Source organism: Drosophila willistoni, chromosome 3R (assembly GCF_018902025.1).
Source record: "Drosophila willistoni isolate 14030-0811.24 chromosome 3R, UCI_dwil_1.1, whole genome shotgun sequence".
Lineage (NCBI taxonomy): Eukaryota > Metazoa > Arthropoda > Insecta > Diptera > Drosophilidae > Drosophila > Drosophila willistoni.
Genome location: NC_061086.1, coordinates 10614151 through 10630202, shown reverse-complemented (window position 1 = coordinate 10630202; position 16052 = coordinate 10614151). Strand labels below are relative to the sequence as shown.

At 44.6% G+C, this 16052-nt stretch overlaps 5 protein-coding genes across 5 annotated transcripts; 2 read left to right on the top strand and 3 right to left on the bottom strand.

Moving 5' to 3' along the window:
* Window positions 1–1128: 1128 nt before the first annotated feature.
* On the bottom strand, window positions 1129–9164 carry LOC6651350 (platelet binding protein GspB). Its single transcript, XM_002073497.4, has 6 exons — window positions 8190–9164; window positions 6217–7122; window positions 3309–6152; window positions 3109–3233; window positions 2019–3040; window positions 1129–1944 (listed from the first exon to the last, which is right to left on the bottom strand). The coding sequence occupies exons 2-6, from the start codon at window positions 6967–6969 to the stop codon at window positions 1166–1168; spliced, it is 5523 nt and encodes a 1840-aa protein (XP_002073533.2). The 5' UTR covers window positions 6970–7122; window positions 8190–9164; the 3' UTR covers window positions 1129–1165.
* Window positions 9165–9252: 88 nt separating this feature from the next.
* Window positions 9253–11722, top strand: LOC6651349 (cleavage and polyadenylation specificity factor 73). The gene is made up of 5 exons (XM_002073496.4): window positions 9253–9406; window positions 9466–9627; window positions 9686–10977; window positions 11033–11475; window positions 11541–11722. The coding sequence occupies exons 1-5, from the start codon at window positions 9339–9341 to the stop codon at window positions 11628–11630; spliced, it is 2055 nt and encodes a 684-aa protein (XP_002073532.1). The 5' UTR covers window positions 9253–9338; the 3' UTR covers window positions 11631–11722.
* Window positions 11658–13071, bottom strand: LOC6651348 (cleavage stimulation factor subunit 2 tau variant). The gene is made up of 2 exons (XM_002073495.3): window positions 12853–13071; window positions 11658–12790 (listed from the first exon to the last, which is right to left on the bottom strand). The coding sequence occupies exons 1-2, from the start codon at window positions 12990–12992 to the stop codon at window positions 11725–11727; spliced, it is 1206 nt and encodes a 401-aa protein (XP_002073531.1). The 5' UTR covers window positions 12993–13071; the 3' UTR covers window positions 11658–11724.
* Window positions 13072–13173: 102 nt separating this feature from the next.
* Window positions 13174–14451, top strand: LOC6651347 (methionyl-tRNA formyltransferase, mitochondrial). The gene is made up of 4 exons (XM_002073494.3): window positions 13174–13406; window positions 13465–13789; window positions 13855–14017; window positions 14080–14451. Exons 1-4 carry the CDS (start codon window positions 13231–13233, stop codon window positions 14448–14450), a joined length of 1035 nt encoding a protein of 344 aa, XP_002073530.1. The 5' UTR covers window positions 13174–13230; the 3' UTR covers window position 14451.
* On the bottom strand, window positions 14394–15277 carry LOC6651346 (39S ribosomal protein L32, mitochondrial). The gene is made up of 3 exons (XM_002073493.3): window positions 15125–15277; window positions 14798–15058; window positions 14394–14744 (listed from the first exon to the last, which is right to left on the bottom strand). The coding sequence occupies exons 1-3, from the start codon at window positions 15207–15209 to the stop codon at window positions 14482–14484; spliced, it is 609 nt and encodes a 202-aa protein (XP_002073529.1). The 5' UTR covers window positions 15210–15277; the 3' UTR covers window positions 14394–14481.
* Between the last annotated feature and the right edge of the window lie 775 nt (window positions 15278–16052).

The window sequence follows — 16052 nt, the reverse complement described above, 5'->3', positions numbered from 1 at the left end:
TATTCAGAGCTATGCCTGTATGCATGCATGATTTATGTGTGTGTATGTATGTATGTATGTTTTGTAGTTCAATTTTAACTTATATCCATCATGTATAGTGTGTTTGTGTATGTGTGTATATGCTTAAAATCTATGAAATTGTAACTAATTTCTTATTAAAACGATCGAAAACAATTTTCATACTTTTCTTTTCCCATTATCATTTCCATTTTGTTTTTTGTTTTTTTAATAGTCTAGAGATAAGCAGTAACTTACTACAAAATCCAATTGAATGAAAATTATATGCTAAATCGAAGAAATTATTATGTTATTCAATATGACAGTTGTGTTCGTTTATGTTCGATTTCAATTAGGAAGGAATATATACGTATATATATATATACTTATATATGTACATATGTATATAAATTATATAACAACTTGGTTTAAAGTGGGCCATAAATTTTGTTTTTTTTTGTGTTTTTTTTGAAAACCAATTGTAGCTAACTTAAATTAAACTAGATTAGCTTGCGCTTTTGAATCGAAAATAGAAATAATTATTCAACCGATTTAAAAACGTACGTATGTATTTATGTAATATGTATGTATGTATATTGCACTGAACTAGGCGTGTCATTTTACTAAAAAAAGAACATAATTATATAATTTATACAACTAAAGCAGAACTAAAGCGTCTTGAAACAAATGTACAATTCGTGTGTTGCGTGTGAGGAGTTTTAATTGGAAGAAGAAGAAGTGTTATTAAAGGGAAGGGTGGAAGGGGGCTTCTCACATTTAGCTAAGTTTTGCATAAACCACATCCAAAATGTACGATTAGTAAAATGTAATTACTAGTTAGTTAGTTATTGTGATATAATGTTTCTGGTTTTTCGTTCGTTTTGTTTGTATTTGTTGTTGTTGTTGTTGATTTTTGATGAATTGGCATTCGCGTACATATATATAAACTATATGTTTGTTTTTTTCTTTTCCATTTTATCTTTATCTGGATTCTCATTTCATAAGTAATACTAGTTTGTTTTGTTATTTTTGTTTTTTCTTTTGCTGCACGCTACTTTCGTTTTAACTACAGACACAGAGTAAGTAGTACACACAGAGAAGAGTCATGAACAACTACCCTAAAACTAATGATTAATTCAACTTTAGTTTTGCGTTTATTCGGATGCATCTAGACCTCAACGGTGAAAGGATCGCGCGAGTGATGGATCTTCAGATGTTTGTTGTGATTGGTTTTTGTTGTCGAGCTCTTGCCGCAAATGGTGCAATGGAATGGCCGTTCACCAGTGTGAATGCGACGATGCTCGATCAAATAGTAATGCCGATGGAAGGATTTGTCACACTGATCACAGGTGAACATCTTGTTGCCATGATGCTCACGCCGATGCCTCATATAGTTGTATTTCCGTATGAACTTGCAGCCGCAATACTCGCACGTGTACGGTTTGATCTGTTTGTGGGCATTGATGTGATTCTTAAAGTCCAGTTCACGGACAAACGCCTTGGGACAGTACTCGCACTTGAAGGGCTTGGCCGTGCGATTGGCGTGGACCCATGAATGGATCTTAAGATTCCATTTGGTGGAGAAGCTCTTGTTGCAGATGGCGCAGTCGTATTGCGGATCTGTTGAATGTGTGGCCATGTGAGCCTTGATTGAGGTCTTGGCAAAGATTTGCTTACACATGGGGCACTCCATGGGCTCGGCATAGTCAAACTTGTCCGAATGGGCCAGCCGTATGTGGCGTCGCAGGGAATTGGCATGCACGAATCGATCGCAACAGTAGGGACAGCATTTCGGTTTCAAATCGTGGGTCTCCTTGTGCCACAGGAATCGAGCCTTGGATGGCAAAACCTCACCGCAATGGCAAACGTATTCCTTCTTGCGAACCATCATTTTGGTGTGACGTTTACGATGTTGCGTCAAATTGGAGTAGCGCTTAAATTTCTTGCCTAATTGGGAGAAAGATAGAATCCATTAGTTGGATGGGATTCACACCTACAATTAAATAATCTACTGTACATACCGCAAATTTTGCACTTGAGCGGTGTCTGGCCTGTATGCATCCGCATGTGCTCCACTAGAGCACTGCGCACTACAAACTTCTTGTCACAGACGCAACAACCAAACTCTTTCCAGCCTAAGTGTCGCTTTAGATGGAGCGAAAAGTTCTTCCATCGATAGAACTTCTTGCCGCAGGTGAAACATTCGGCAGGATGTTCTGTGAGATGGGCATCGTACAATTTGACGGTGGGGAAATCGGTACGGCAAACATAGCACAGAAAGATGGACTTCTCCATGGCATTCTGCTCCAGTTCGCTAATATTGCGGTCCTGACCGAGCTTGGATTCGTTGTAGGCCATCAGCATGCGATAGAGGGCTGCCAATTTGGCAGCAGGCGTAGTCATTGCCAAGGGTGGTATGGTTAGCTTATTATCCATATCACCACCAACGCCAGGTGGCTTTATGTCGCCATCCAAGCCAGCAGCATGACCTAGCAGTTCGGCGTCCTTCATGTCCGCCAATTCGGCATGGTCCAGCAACTGCTGCTCGGCTTCGTGCTTATCCTGACACTGCTCCTGCTTGATCTTAACAATGCCATCTTTCGAATCTTCCTGCAGGAGTCCAAGATCCGGCTGATGCAACATCGGCTGGTGCTGTGTCTGCTGCTGGGACTGTGGCGGCAACATGCTCGACGACGATGCGCTGACCAACGGCTGAGTGCAAATCAAGCGACGATTCTTACGCACATAGTTGTGGTCGCTAATCATGTGCGCATTGCGTTCCTTGAGTTTCTCGAAGATAGCTTCACAGTGGGGACACTTGTAGATCTTGCGACGCGGCGGCGGTTTACGTTGCTGGGCCATTGCGGCCACTGCCGCTGCGGCTTCGGCGGCTGCCTCAGCTGCCGCCCTGGAGGTGGAGGCTATTGGTGGACCAGCCAGCAAAGCCGAGGATATTGAGGATGAGGTGGAAGCGGTGGGTATGGGTAAACTCTTCCTCGATAAAGACGAAGCCTCCTCGTCGACGACTGCGTTAAAATCGAATCTGTCAACCACAAAAAAATCCAAAGCAATTTAAATATCATTTCGAGTCAATCCGAATTGAGAAATTACCGCTTTTGCTCCCGTTGCTGGGCGCTGCTGAGATCCTGAGCTGGATAGTAGTCCTGTCGCCAGTCTGTATTATAACCGGCAGAGAATTGATTTCTAAAGTAACGCTGTGATATGTCACCGTACATCTGAAAAAAAAAAACAGAGAGAAACATGATTCTGGTACTTTTGGATGCTCTTTTTGTTGTTCTACTGCTACTCACCGATTGACTCCATGAGTTTTCAATGTCACAGTTGCTCTCCTGCTCAGAGATCTCACCCTTGGCGGGCATTTTCTCATCGGTGCGTATATTAAGACCTCCCACCAAGCTGCTCTCTGTGCCAGCACCAGCAAAGGATGACGATGTCGTCGATGCGGAAACTGATGGCAAATTGCTGCTGTTGCTCAACTGTTCCCGCTTGCAGGCATCGAGATCCAGATAAGCCTTTACATCTCCGCCATCGACAGCAACGCTGCAGCAGTCCACCGCAGCCAAAGCTGCATTGAAATTGGTGGGCTGGGCCAGATCAGAAGCAGAGCCTCCTCCGGATCCTGCTGTTGCCGCCGTCGATGTCTGCGCCGTCGATTGCTGCTGCACGGGATGATACCACGAGTGCGAGTGCGAGGATTGGGTCTTTGTTACACGGAAAGTGGCATTCATTGAATCATGATCTAATGCCGAGGAATTGCTTGAAGAAGAGGCCAAAGTGGCAGCATTGGTGGCCTCACTAGTGGTTCCATGATGATGATGATGATGATGTGGTTGCTGCTGTTGCCTGGCAAAGGGGGTGAAATAGGCATTACCCCCTGCCGTTGATGTGGCCGCTGTGGTCTGTGTTGTGTTCTGATGATACAGAAAGTTGAAATCATGTATCGAGGTGGAAGCCTGCGTCTGGGTCTGCACCTGGGATTGGTTCTGCAGTTGTTGGGACGCGCATGAGGCGGCATAGGAAGACGAGGAGGATATCACAATTTCGTCCACCTCTAGATTATTGTCCGGCAGGATGTATTCATCGGCCGGATTGGGAGCAATCTGGTTAGCTGCTGGCGTACTGCTGCTGCTGGCAAACACAGATCCGGCAGAAGGGAAACTGGAAACCGCAGCGTTTACCACAAATGTTGTATTCGCAGCAGCTCCACCGGACAAAGTCGGCGACTGTTTGGAATTGGCAAATTCGAGCAGTACCCGGGCATCATCATCATTGACAGTCGAATGCTTCCGCTTGGTCAGATGCTTCTCCAATATGCTATTGCTACTCGTTGATGGTGGCTCTAGATTCTCGCTCTTGATTTGCATCATCTCCGAGGGGACAGGAGCAACTGGATTAGCATTTCCGTTTGATATGATTTGGTTGGAAGATGATGTCGTTGATGATGATGATGATGTTGATGATGACGATGGTTGGGAATCGAGGAGTGTGTGGGTGTCAGTCTTTTTCGTTGTTATCGTGGCCGAGGTGGCCTTTGGTTTGATGACCAGCTTTTTGGGACCACGCTGTGTGGTGGTCGGTGCTGGTGCCGAGAAGCGGGGTGCCAACAATGTTGTCGCCTCCACCTCAATCTTCATAAGCGGTGGCTGGGTGAGATCTTCGGCAGTTGTTAGGCTACTGCTGCCGCTGGTGGTAGTGGTGGCGGTGGTGGTGCTAGCCATACGGATTACGCTGGTGGTGCCCAAGCTAGGTTTCTGCTCCACTTGAGGTTCTTCCGCCACACTCTCATTGTCATAGTCATCCAGGGGCTCTTCCTTTTCCACCTTCACCAGGGGTATGGGAGCCACAGCGGCAAATGGACGAGCTTGCCCAATGCGACTGGAGGCCACAATGTTGCCCATTAGATCAAGATACTCGTTCATATTAAGAGGAACATCGCTGAGCACTGTAATCCGATTCTTTTTCGACTTGGTGGAAGTGGAATTGCCTTCAGTCATGCTAGAGGAGCCAGCAGCAGAAGCAGTAGCGGTTGAAGGAACTGCTGCTGCAGCTGCCGCAGTGCTCGTGGAAGGAGCCGTACAGAGAGGCGGCTGAGACGTCTCCAATTTCTTTTGCTCTCGCCTCTCGGCGGTTTCCGACTCGCTCTCCTCCCCGCTGCTTAAGCTCATGAACTCTTCCTCTGTGGTTCTCTGCAATTGCTTGGCAGTTCGTTTGGGTTTGGATTTACGTGACTTTTTCGTTGTGGTTTTGCTTAGATTTCGACTACGACTACTCTCCTCCCGTTCATCGTCACCATCATGATCCACATGATGATCGGATGTTTCTGTCAAATCCTCTTCCTCTTTTCTAACGTTATCAACATAATCTTCCTCATCCTCATTGGCGTCGGCATTTCCACCAAGATTCTCGTCATCTTCGTCTTCATCCTCGTCGTGGATATGCAGGACACTTGGTGGCGATTGATATATACGTTCAATGACTGAGAATTCACCATCTTCCGTCTCCACGCATTCCACAATGTGCTTGGGCGTCTCTTGGACAATAAAATCACCATTTTCCCGCTCCAAATAATGGGCAACTGGCGACTCGGCATATCGCAAAACCGACGGCGATGGCGATGATGAGGAAGCGGCGCAGGCCACGGCAGCAGCTGCATTGAGGAGAGCTCCGAATGGTGAATTCGTTTGCCGATTCCCCCGAATCGATGAAGACGACGAGGAAGATGAGCAACTGGCTGCCAACAGGACTTGATGTGTTTGTTGTTGCTGTTGCTGCTGATGGTGCTGGTGAGGATGATGCTGGTGGTGGTGATGGTGTTGGTGATGCTGTGCTTGTCCAGAGGCTGGCAGCTGCGACGGCGGCGGCGGCGGAGGAGGTGGATTCAGAAATACTTCCGTAAGAACTTTGCTAGCCTGCTGTTTGCCAGCTCCATTGGTGGTTGCGTTGGTGTTCGTGTTGGTCGGTGGTGCCAAGGTTACATTGTGGTGCATATTAAGATGATGATGGTGCTGCTGCTGCTGCTGTTTGTTTTGGTTGTGCTGAGATCGAATTTGACTGATGGCTGCTCCATAGGCGGGTGGGGGTTTTTGATGTGATTGAGACTGCGTTGCTCCCTGCTGTTGCTGCTGGGTGAAGATCTAGAGAATAATAAATGTGATGGTTTATCATGTGGTGGATCGTACAGAGGGAAGGGATACTCACCTGCAAGGGCGGTGGCGGTGGCAGCGAGGTATTGCCATAGGTTCCATATTTAAGTCCCGGCTGCGCCTGCGTCTGCTGGGTCTGATGGCCAAAAAGGGTCTGTTGTTGCTGTTGGCTGGCCAGAAAATGTTGCTGCGGCACTTGTGGTATAACCAAGGTGGCAGTGGCTCCACGGGGAAAACCATGTTGCTGTGGGGCTGGTTGTGGTGGCTGCTGCTGCTGATCATAGCCATACTCCGTTGGGGCCAATGGAGGCTGATATATTGTGGTGGGTGCAGAGGGTTTGGCTGATGTCGCCTCAGTCGTTGGAGTCGAGGGCATGGGCGGAGCGCTTTTCAGTGTTGCTTTAATCGGTGGATTATTTAATTTGTTAGTGGAGACGCCGGCGCCGCCAGTGACGGAGGACGATAGCGGAGGTGGTGGCAGCGTTGACTGAGACGTTGCTGCAGTCGCTGCCGACGACGAAGCGGTAGAGTTGGAGGAGGAGCCTTTTGCTATTGCCAACGTCTTCGTGGATGGTTTAACATCTGCCATGGCGGATGAGGTCGTTGCCGTCTCGCCACTGGATGTGGCAAGCATGGCTGCCGCCAGAGCACTACCCATGCCATTGCCATTCCCAGCATTACCAACAATGGTCATTTGCACCAAAGCCTTAATGACCTGCTCCTTGGGATGTGTCTCCAAATGATCGGACAGATTCATGCCCGCATGCAGATACAAAGTGCACACGGGGCACTGCACGCTGTCCACCATGATGAAGATGGTTTTTCTCTCACTCTCTCGATTTGCGAAATAAACGAAGGATTCACTTAATACTCAATTATGGATCTCGATCTCGATCATAAGCATTCCCCGTGTTCAGCCTGTGTCTTAATGGCAGTCATCTTGCTTAATCCTTTTGGGTCACTGTAAACATAAAAATGTGAAATGTGATGAGTTGATAAGCAAACTGGGAGGTGGCTCGGCTCCAAGCCCAAGCTGGTAAATCGATACAAAAGAATGTAAATACGCAAGTCGAGTTAAGAGTAAAAATTCTTATATACATTCTTATCTAAATAAACGTGAATTCTTGTCTCATTTTCCAATGAAAATAATGAAAACAAAGGATTGGTATCTACCAGTAATCAAGTTTACTTCGTTTACTATCAACACCTACATACGTATATATATATATATATATATATGTAGAGTTTACTTTGAAATGATATAAAATAAGAAGATTTATCTCGATTTGATACTAAAGGTTGTCAAACTTTCAACTACTCTGGGTTTGGTTTAAAAGAAACGATTGATGCCTGTGAAGGAAAGTCTTTATTCTATTTAGAGGTCCAAGTCAGACATGAAATCGATGAAGAGGAGGCCAGTGGTAGCCAAAGCACAACCGCAAAGGATGATAAAGGTGGACTCGGAAAGAACAACTTTTCGGAACAGCTTTTTCACTTCTTCAATGGCGGATGGCGACAACGACTCTCTGCCACTTGCCACTGCCACTGATATGTGCCACTGAGAGGCGATGCTGCTGCATGACGAGTGGTGGACGTGTTGTTGTTGTTGTTGCTGAATTCTCAGCCAAGTTAAATGGAAAATTAAAAAAGCAAATATGGGGATACCTTTTGCTTTTATTTATGCATATTTCAAATGTGTTGCAAGGGTTGAATTGTGGCTGATGCCGAACAGAGAAACAAATAAACAGCGGCAAATACAAATGTCTATGTCTGTTGCTATTGATTTTTCCTTTGGGCTTCAAAAAAGGTTATACATAGAGAGAGAGAGAGAGAGCAAAAGAATGACGATTCGTAACACAAAAGGTGCACAATGAATTGAATAAAAAAGAAATCAAGAGTGAGTAAATTGATATCCACAAAAACAAAAGAAAAACAAGAACAATTTATTGATGAAAATCAATTGAGTTAAATGTGTGTAGGACCTGCCCTTGTCTCTCACTCTCACTCTCTTTTGCAGCAGTTACCAACCTCTTTTTCTTTTTTCAGCTGGCAGGTTTCACAGTTGTGTGCGTACGTTTCTCTCAGTATGTGTGTGTGATCTTGGCCTAACTTATTGGCTTTTATATATATGTATATATATAGTAATTATATTCAAATTCCAATATTCTTCACACTATATACACACACACAGACACACACAATAAAATAATTAATTTTATTTCCGCTTTTGTGAACGAGATTTTCCGTTTTTGTTTCCGTTTTGTTGTTCACTTTGAATTGATTTCGTCCATGGAATGACAAAATTGACGATGAAAATGTTTCTTTAATGAGCACTAATCGATCGTCGTGTGTGTGTGTGTGTGTTGGTGTGTGAGAGAGAGTGAGCGAGAGAAGAGAGCAAGTTTTTCCATTTCGCTTGGAGTCTTGGCGTGTGTGTGTGATTTTTTTTGTTTTCTGGGTATCCTTGAAATGTTGTGCACCTGCAGCAGCAACAGAAACGGCAGTAGCTGCAGCCTCTCCTTGTATTCCAAGCGACCGACTCCTTTGGTCTGGTTTGCCGTTGCTTCGTTCAATGACTCCTTACTTCTCCTTCTTTCTTCTCGTCTTCTTCTCCTTTTCTCTCTCCCTCTCACTCTCGCCCTCTCTCTCCAAATATACAAGCGAGCTTTTATATATGCTGCTGCGACTGCGAGGCCATTGCGTTTATCACCATGTGTATATATATGTATTAGTGTGTGTGTGTGTGTGTGTGTATGTCGTATGTACGGTGTATGTGTGCGTGCGTGTGTTCCTCTTCTGCTACTACACACAAAGTGATTTTTCTTGCACTCGTTTGAATGCACTTTTCTACGCTCTTGCAGCACTTCTCATTGATTTGAGTTTAACCACTTTTGTCAGCTATTGATTGCCATTAAATTTATGAATTTTTCATCCACTTTTCACGATTTAAAACCCATTCATTTAGTTTTCACCATTTTTAACGCGTTAGTGGCTATTGGCATTTCCACACTAAGTGCCACGGTCACACTATGTAGAAAATTACCAGTGTGTACATGCGCACCCTATTTTAATGGCCCCCCTATTTCTGTAGAGGCAATCGCATTTGTGTGTTCGCCCTATTTTATTTGGTTGCCGGCTATTTCACACGATTTTAATTTTTAATCTATTTTGATTCACATGTCGCAGCCAGGAAACGATGCTCGAGTCCCAGATGAAGAAAGTGACCTTTTGCAGATCAAGCCGCTGTGAATAACCGAATAACTTACTATTAAACCGATTTTAATGATTCCTGTATGCCTTTTAGTGGTGCCGGTCAAGAAGTGGGTCGATCCTGTATTATGCTTGAATTTAAAGGCAAAAAGATAATGCTGGATTGCGGAATACATCCTGGCTTGTCCGGAATGGATGCCTTGCCCTATGTAGATCTGATAGAGGCTGATGAAATCGATTTGCTATTCATATCACAGTGCGTATATATATTGCCTGAGTTGGATAATGACTTAGAGAGACTCTTGTTATTGTAGTTTCCATATAGATCATTGTGGAGCATTGCCTTGGTTTCTGATGAAAACCAGCTTCAAGGGACGTTGCTTTATGACACATGCCACCAAGGCCATCTATCGCTGGATGCTGTCAGATTTCATTAAAATCAGCAACATATCTACGGATCAAATGCTGTATACTGAAGCCGATTTGGAGGCCTCAATGGAAAAGATTGAGACCATAAATTTCCACGAAGAGCGTGATGTGATGGGCGTTCGTTTTTGTGCCTACAACGCTGGCCATGTCCTGGGCGCTGCAATGTTTATGATTGAGATTGCCGGCATCAAAATCCTTTACACAGGTGACTTCTCACGTCAAGAGGATCGCCATTTAATGGCTGCCGAGGTCCCGCCAACGAAACCCGATGTCCTAATCACTGAATCTACCTATGGCACGCACATACACGAGAAACGCGAAGACCGGGAGAGCCGCTTTACATCTCTGGTGCAGAAGACGGTGATGCAGGGTGGCCGTTGCCTGATTCCAGTCTTTGCCTTGGGCCGTGCCCAGGAGTTATTGTTGATATTGGATGAGTTTTGGTCACAGAATCCCGACTTGCACGAAATACCCATCTACTATGCCTCGTCACTGGCCAAGAAGTGCATGGCCGTCTATCAGACGTACATAAATGCTATGAATGACCGTATCCGACGGCAGATAGCTGTCAATAATCCTTTTGTCTTTCGCCACATCTCAAATTTAAAAGGCATTGACCATTTTGAAGACATTGGGCCATGTGTAATCATGGCTTCGCCGGGTATGATGCAATCCGGCTTGTCGCGTGAACTCTTTGAGAGTTGGTGTACAGATCCTAAGAATGGAGTGATCGTGGCGGGTTACTGTGTGGAGGGAACTCTTGCCAAGACTATACTATCAGAGCCGGAAGAAATTACCACTTTATCGGGACAAAAGTTGCCGCTAAACATGTCTGTTGATTATATATCCTTCTCAGCCCATACGGACTACCAGCAGACCAGCGAGTTCATCCGCATGCTGCGTCCCAATCATGTAGTCCTGGTCCATGGTGAGCAAAACGAAATGTCACGTTTAAAGCTAGCCTTGCAGCGGGAATACGAGGCGGACGCCACCACAGATATAAAATTCTACAATCCACGCAATACCCATGCCGTGGATCTGTATTTCCGGGGCGAAAAGACAGCCAAAGTGATGGGCCACCTGGCAGCGAATAAGCCAGAACTAGCCAGTAAACTATCTGGAGTGCTGGTCAAGCGTGATTTCAAGTATCATCTGCTCGCTCCCTCGGATCTTGGCAGTAAGTTGGATCAACCCAATTCCCATTTATAACTAATACCAACTTAATCCCTCAGAATATACTGACATGAGCATGTCTGTGGTGACTCAACGCCAGTCCATACCATGGGGTAGCTCACTGACCACCCTGCAACTCCTGCTAGATCGTATAGGAGCTGGTTGTGTAGTGGTTGTGGAACCAGAGCGAAAGCTACGTGTCTTCAACTGCGTTGAGCTGACGGTGGAGCAGAAAATTATTATCGTGGAATGGCAGGCAACGCATGTGAACGATGTCTATGCCGATGCAGTTCTGGCCTGCATCATGCAATCGGAGCTAGGTGGCACCAATCTAAAAGGCGCCAGCAACCAGACCAAATCGGAGAATTCACGTTTCCGTGAGTGTCTCATTGAGACTTTGCAGGATACTTTTGGAGATAATTGTGTGCCAAAGCTATTTAAGGGCGATGTCCTGCCGGTTACAGTAAGCGGAAAACGAGCGGAAATCAATCTGGAATCCTTGGTATGAAGGCATATAAATAAAAAAACACTAAACCTTATTTAATTAAATTTTTTGGCATCTCACAGGTTGTTCAGTGTACTGAAGATGATGTCCTTAGGCAAATGCTAAATACAACTGTCCAGAAGTTGCATCAGACTCTCGTCTCCGCCCTCTGATCCCTTTCATTCCAGTTTTAATAGAAGTCTCTGCGCAAGTTTGCTGTTTATTGGGTTACAAAAATAAAGTAAAAGAATCGTTTGATGAGAAATTCTAGCGTTGAGTGCTCTTGGCAATCTGCTCCTTGAGGACCAATATGCTAGCGCGTTGCTCGGGTGGCAGCTGTCCGATTTGTTCATCGGACAACTGCAGCACCTGCATAATAAGAGCCGCTTTCTCCTGGTCGGAGGCATCGGAGGGCAGCACTCCGTGGGCACCGAGACGACTCTGCAATTGCTGAGCTGCTGTCTGTTGTTGCTGAGTTGGCGGCTGAATTTGCTGTGGTGGCAGTGGTGGCGGCTGCTGAGGCTGCGGCGGACCTGCAACTGATCCACGAAGACGTGGATCCATGGGCCGTTGTCTGGGATCGCTTGGATAAGGAGCCGGTCCTGGGGGAGGACCTTGTTGCTGGGGTGGCATCTGACCACGAGTGCGTGGATCCATTAGAGGTGGTGGCACAGGATTAGGCATCACTTGCCGCATATCCTGGTCCATGTTACGGCCCATCATTCGCAAGTCTATATCAGAGTGCATGGGATTGAAGTTAGGACCAGAGTTGGGTCCAGAAACAGGACCTGGATCTCTTGGGGGCTGCTGCTGCTGCGGCGGAGGTTGCGATTGCTGCTGATACATTGGATTGGCATGCGGATTGCCACCCAAAACTGGAGGCATTTGATTTGCCTTGAAGAGCATGCCCAAAGCCTGCTGTGGATCCACAATGCGCATCACCACCATGGCTTGGAGCAGGGCGTAAGCCAATTGAGGATTCAGCATAAGCATTTGACGAGCCTCCGACGGATTGCTGACAATGCACAGCTTCATCTGCTTCATTAACTCGTACATTTGCTCCGGCGGTAGCGAAGCTACCGTTTTGGTTATCAATTCGGGCGCATCCTCGGGCTCACACGGCTCGCCGTAGGGATTCTCAACCTGTGGGCCTTGGAGCAGCTGTTGCATTTCCATGCGCGATTTTTCCGTACAGGCATTGTCAACACGTAAAGTTCGGCCACCGATCTCGTAGCCATTGAGATTTCTCATGGCACTTAGTGCCGTCTCCTGATCCTTGTACTCGCAGAAGCCGAATCCCTTGGGCTTGCCACTCTCACGGTCAAATACAAGTCTGTTGGGAATAATATACAGATTATGTATCCCTTTTCAAATACAAATTTTTGAACTACTTACTTGAGAGATAGAACCGGCCCAACCTCGCTGAAAATCTCTTTCAGCTTTTCCTCCGTTGCCTCGTATGGTATATTTCCAACAAACACCGACCTCATGGACTTGTCCATGATGCTCTGATCCTGTACTTTATCAGTCATCATCTTTGTAATCTTTGATCCTTGAGACGTTTGGATAAAAAACTTTAAAATTAAAATAAAAGGCTGCTTGTTTTCCGCTTTTTTTGCTTATTTGAGGCAACTCTGTATTTTCACCAGAGTTGTCGCGCGTTGCTACATACTACTAAACCTTAATAGGGGCTATAATATGGGGTTGAAACCTTCGCTATAAGATCAGCTGTTATTGTTTACATCGCGTTGTATTATTTAATACCTTGTAATTATGTTTTATAGTAAAAGTTTAGCCAATAGTTTGTTTAAATATAAGAGAAAAGTGTTAACCCATGTCTGGCCAAGCGTCAAACGTTTTGAATCAACCTGCCCGCCGCCCAAAATTCTATTTTTTGGCACGGATCATTTTTCATTACCCAGTCTAAAGGCTCTTCACAAGAATGGCAGGTGAGTTATAAAGTATTTATAAAACAAACATAATATAAATAAAAAATTTATAATCTAGCCACCAGCTGGGTGTGGTCACATCCTTTAAAAGTCCAGCCAACTGTGTGCGAGTGTTTGCGGAACAAGCAAACCTTCCTCTTCAGAGTTGGCCCATTGAGACTTCCCATTGTTTGGATTATGACTTGGGTGTAGTGGTTTCTTTTGGCCATTTAATACCAGTCCATCTGATTCAAGCCTTTCCCAAGGGCATGATCAATGTCCATGCCAGTCTTTTGCCTCTTTGGAGGGGAGCAGCACCAATTATATATGCCATCATGAATAAAGATGCACAAACAGGAGTTTCGATAATGAAAATAGAGCCACATCATTTTGATATTGGAGCAGTAAGTACTTAAGCGATGTGTGTTAAAGTATTCTTGCTCATTCTAACAAAAAATAATTACTCTAGATTTTAGCTCAACGTGAAATGGCAATTAAAAGTGACATTCTCATGCCCGAATTGCATGAGAAACTGGCGCATTTAGGAGCTGATTTATTGGTGGATACTGTTAACAATTTGCAACAACGACTGGCGAATGCTCGCCTTCAGGACAATAAAAATTCTAGTTATGGTAACACAATCCGAGATCACAGAATTATAACGAATTATAAACATGACCCTTTTTCTTTTTAGCTCCCAAGATAACCAACAAAATCGCAGAGGTTTCCTGGGCAGCACTTAACGCCGAAGACATTTATACTCGATATCGGGCTCTTTATGGCTTTAAGAACCTAACGACTAGTTTTCATGGAAAGCAAATTCAATTGATTGAGCTTCGTCTGCCAAAAAAACAAGATGAAAGGGTTCAATTGAAACCAGGTTGCCTAAGCTATCAACGTCCCCTTAAATCCCTGCTAATAGGCTGTGCCAACAACTCCCAAGTGGAGGTACTGCAGCTACGTGTGGAGGGCAGGAAATGCATGTCTGCCCAGGATTTTAACAATGGATTTTTGAGACAAACAAAGAGTTTACAATTTATGGAAAATAAACAAATTGCCTGTTAAAGATGTAGTAACAAAATTTTAACTTATATATTTAACCCAAATCAGATGGTTTAACCTCTTTGGTTTCTGATGTCTGTTGGGTGGATTTCTGCAGCAGATTCTTTGTGAACCACATGGGACGAGGCTTTGGCATCTCAACTATCCGTTTATTTTCCAGCGCATCGGCTTGCTCTTCAGCCTTCTCACCTTCGTATAAGACAATAACCTCTTTCTCTACGGGATCCAGTCCAAGCTGCTCTTGAATTTTATCCTGCATAAGTTGGGTTTCTTGACGCACCTTATTATAACAGTGAGCTAAAAGAAAAGTAATTAAACCTTAAATCGACCTTCGAGTATATATTACTTACGACACAGAACTCCCAATTCATGATCATGTCCGCATTGTACGCAAGACCGTAGATTCCTCTTTTCTTTAAGTAGCTTCCAAGTATACTCTGGGTAACCAAATTTTCGATTTAACCGCTTCTCCACAGAGCGCCGATGCTTGGGTACGGCCCAAAGCATACCATTTCCCAGAAGTTCATTTAGACTAAAGCCTGGGGAAAGAGGATTGGCACTCCTCTCGATTTGCGGATGCGACTGGTGGTCCAAGCCGGCAAGGGCAAAAGCTAATGGAGGAATTGCAGAAAACTCTTTTATTTTGCTCTTTTTTTGCTTATCCGAAATATATTCACCTGGTGGCGGTCCGCCATGGGGAAGCAGAAGTCGCTCAATAGTTTTCACAAAGTTTGTAATTGATAAAAATAAGTTTTTCGACATTCTGAATATAATTTCTATGGTTTACGTAAACAACGTGACCCCTAATATTCCATCAGCTGTTTAGAGATGGACGATTACATATGCTGTGGCTTATCGGAAAAACATTCAGGGCACTCTTGTTTATGTTTCTGGTGATTTGTCTGGTAAACCTTAATTTTTCATTATTAACAATCAATCAACAATTGATATTTTAGTAACCGTTTTCTGCATTTTGAACCGACCAAATTTATAGTGTTTTGTCCTTGCTACTGCTGATTTGTTTTTGTTGCAGCTTGAGTAGTTTCAAAGATGCGGGAATACCCCAACTGTTTTGGCCATCTCTAGCTCGGCGGCATGCCAAAGACAGCTGTTGATACTATTACGTGAAAATAGAAAATTAGTGGAAAGTAGGAAAATTGCGAAATATTAAATTTAAGCTACTGCCGCACCAAAAACAACAACAGAAAGGACATCGACACCCTCTCAAAGTGTTGGTCCATAAGACGCTGGCGTCGAAGTGTGTGTGTGTGTGTGTGTAGAATAATAGCCATGAATGTTGACAGTTGCCTTAAAAAGGGTTCTTAAATCTGGCCGTCCATCTCTCCCCTTATCAGCGAACGCGTGTATACCTTCTTCTACAAAACCCAAGGCCGGCCAAAGGTAATCCTCAAGGTGATTAGTGCTTCTCAAACTGTTAAACGAAATGTGTGCACCAATAACGGTTTGCGATCAAACAGCTGTGTGTTGTCCCCATGTTCGGTAACATTGTGATAACATAATGTTAATTTTTTAACATATTACCTTTTCGACTGTTAATTTGAAATGCGCAAGCGCGGCCAGATTTCGGTTTTTTGATTTTGTAAA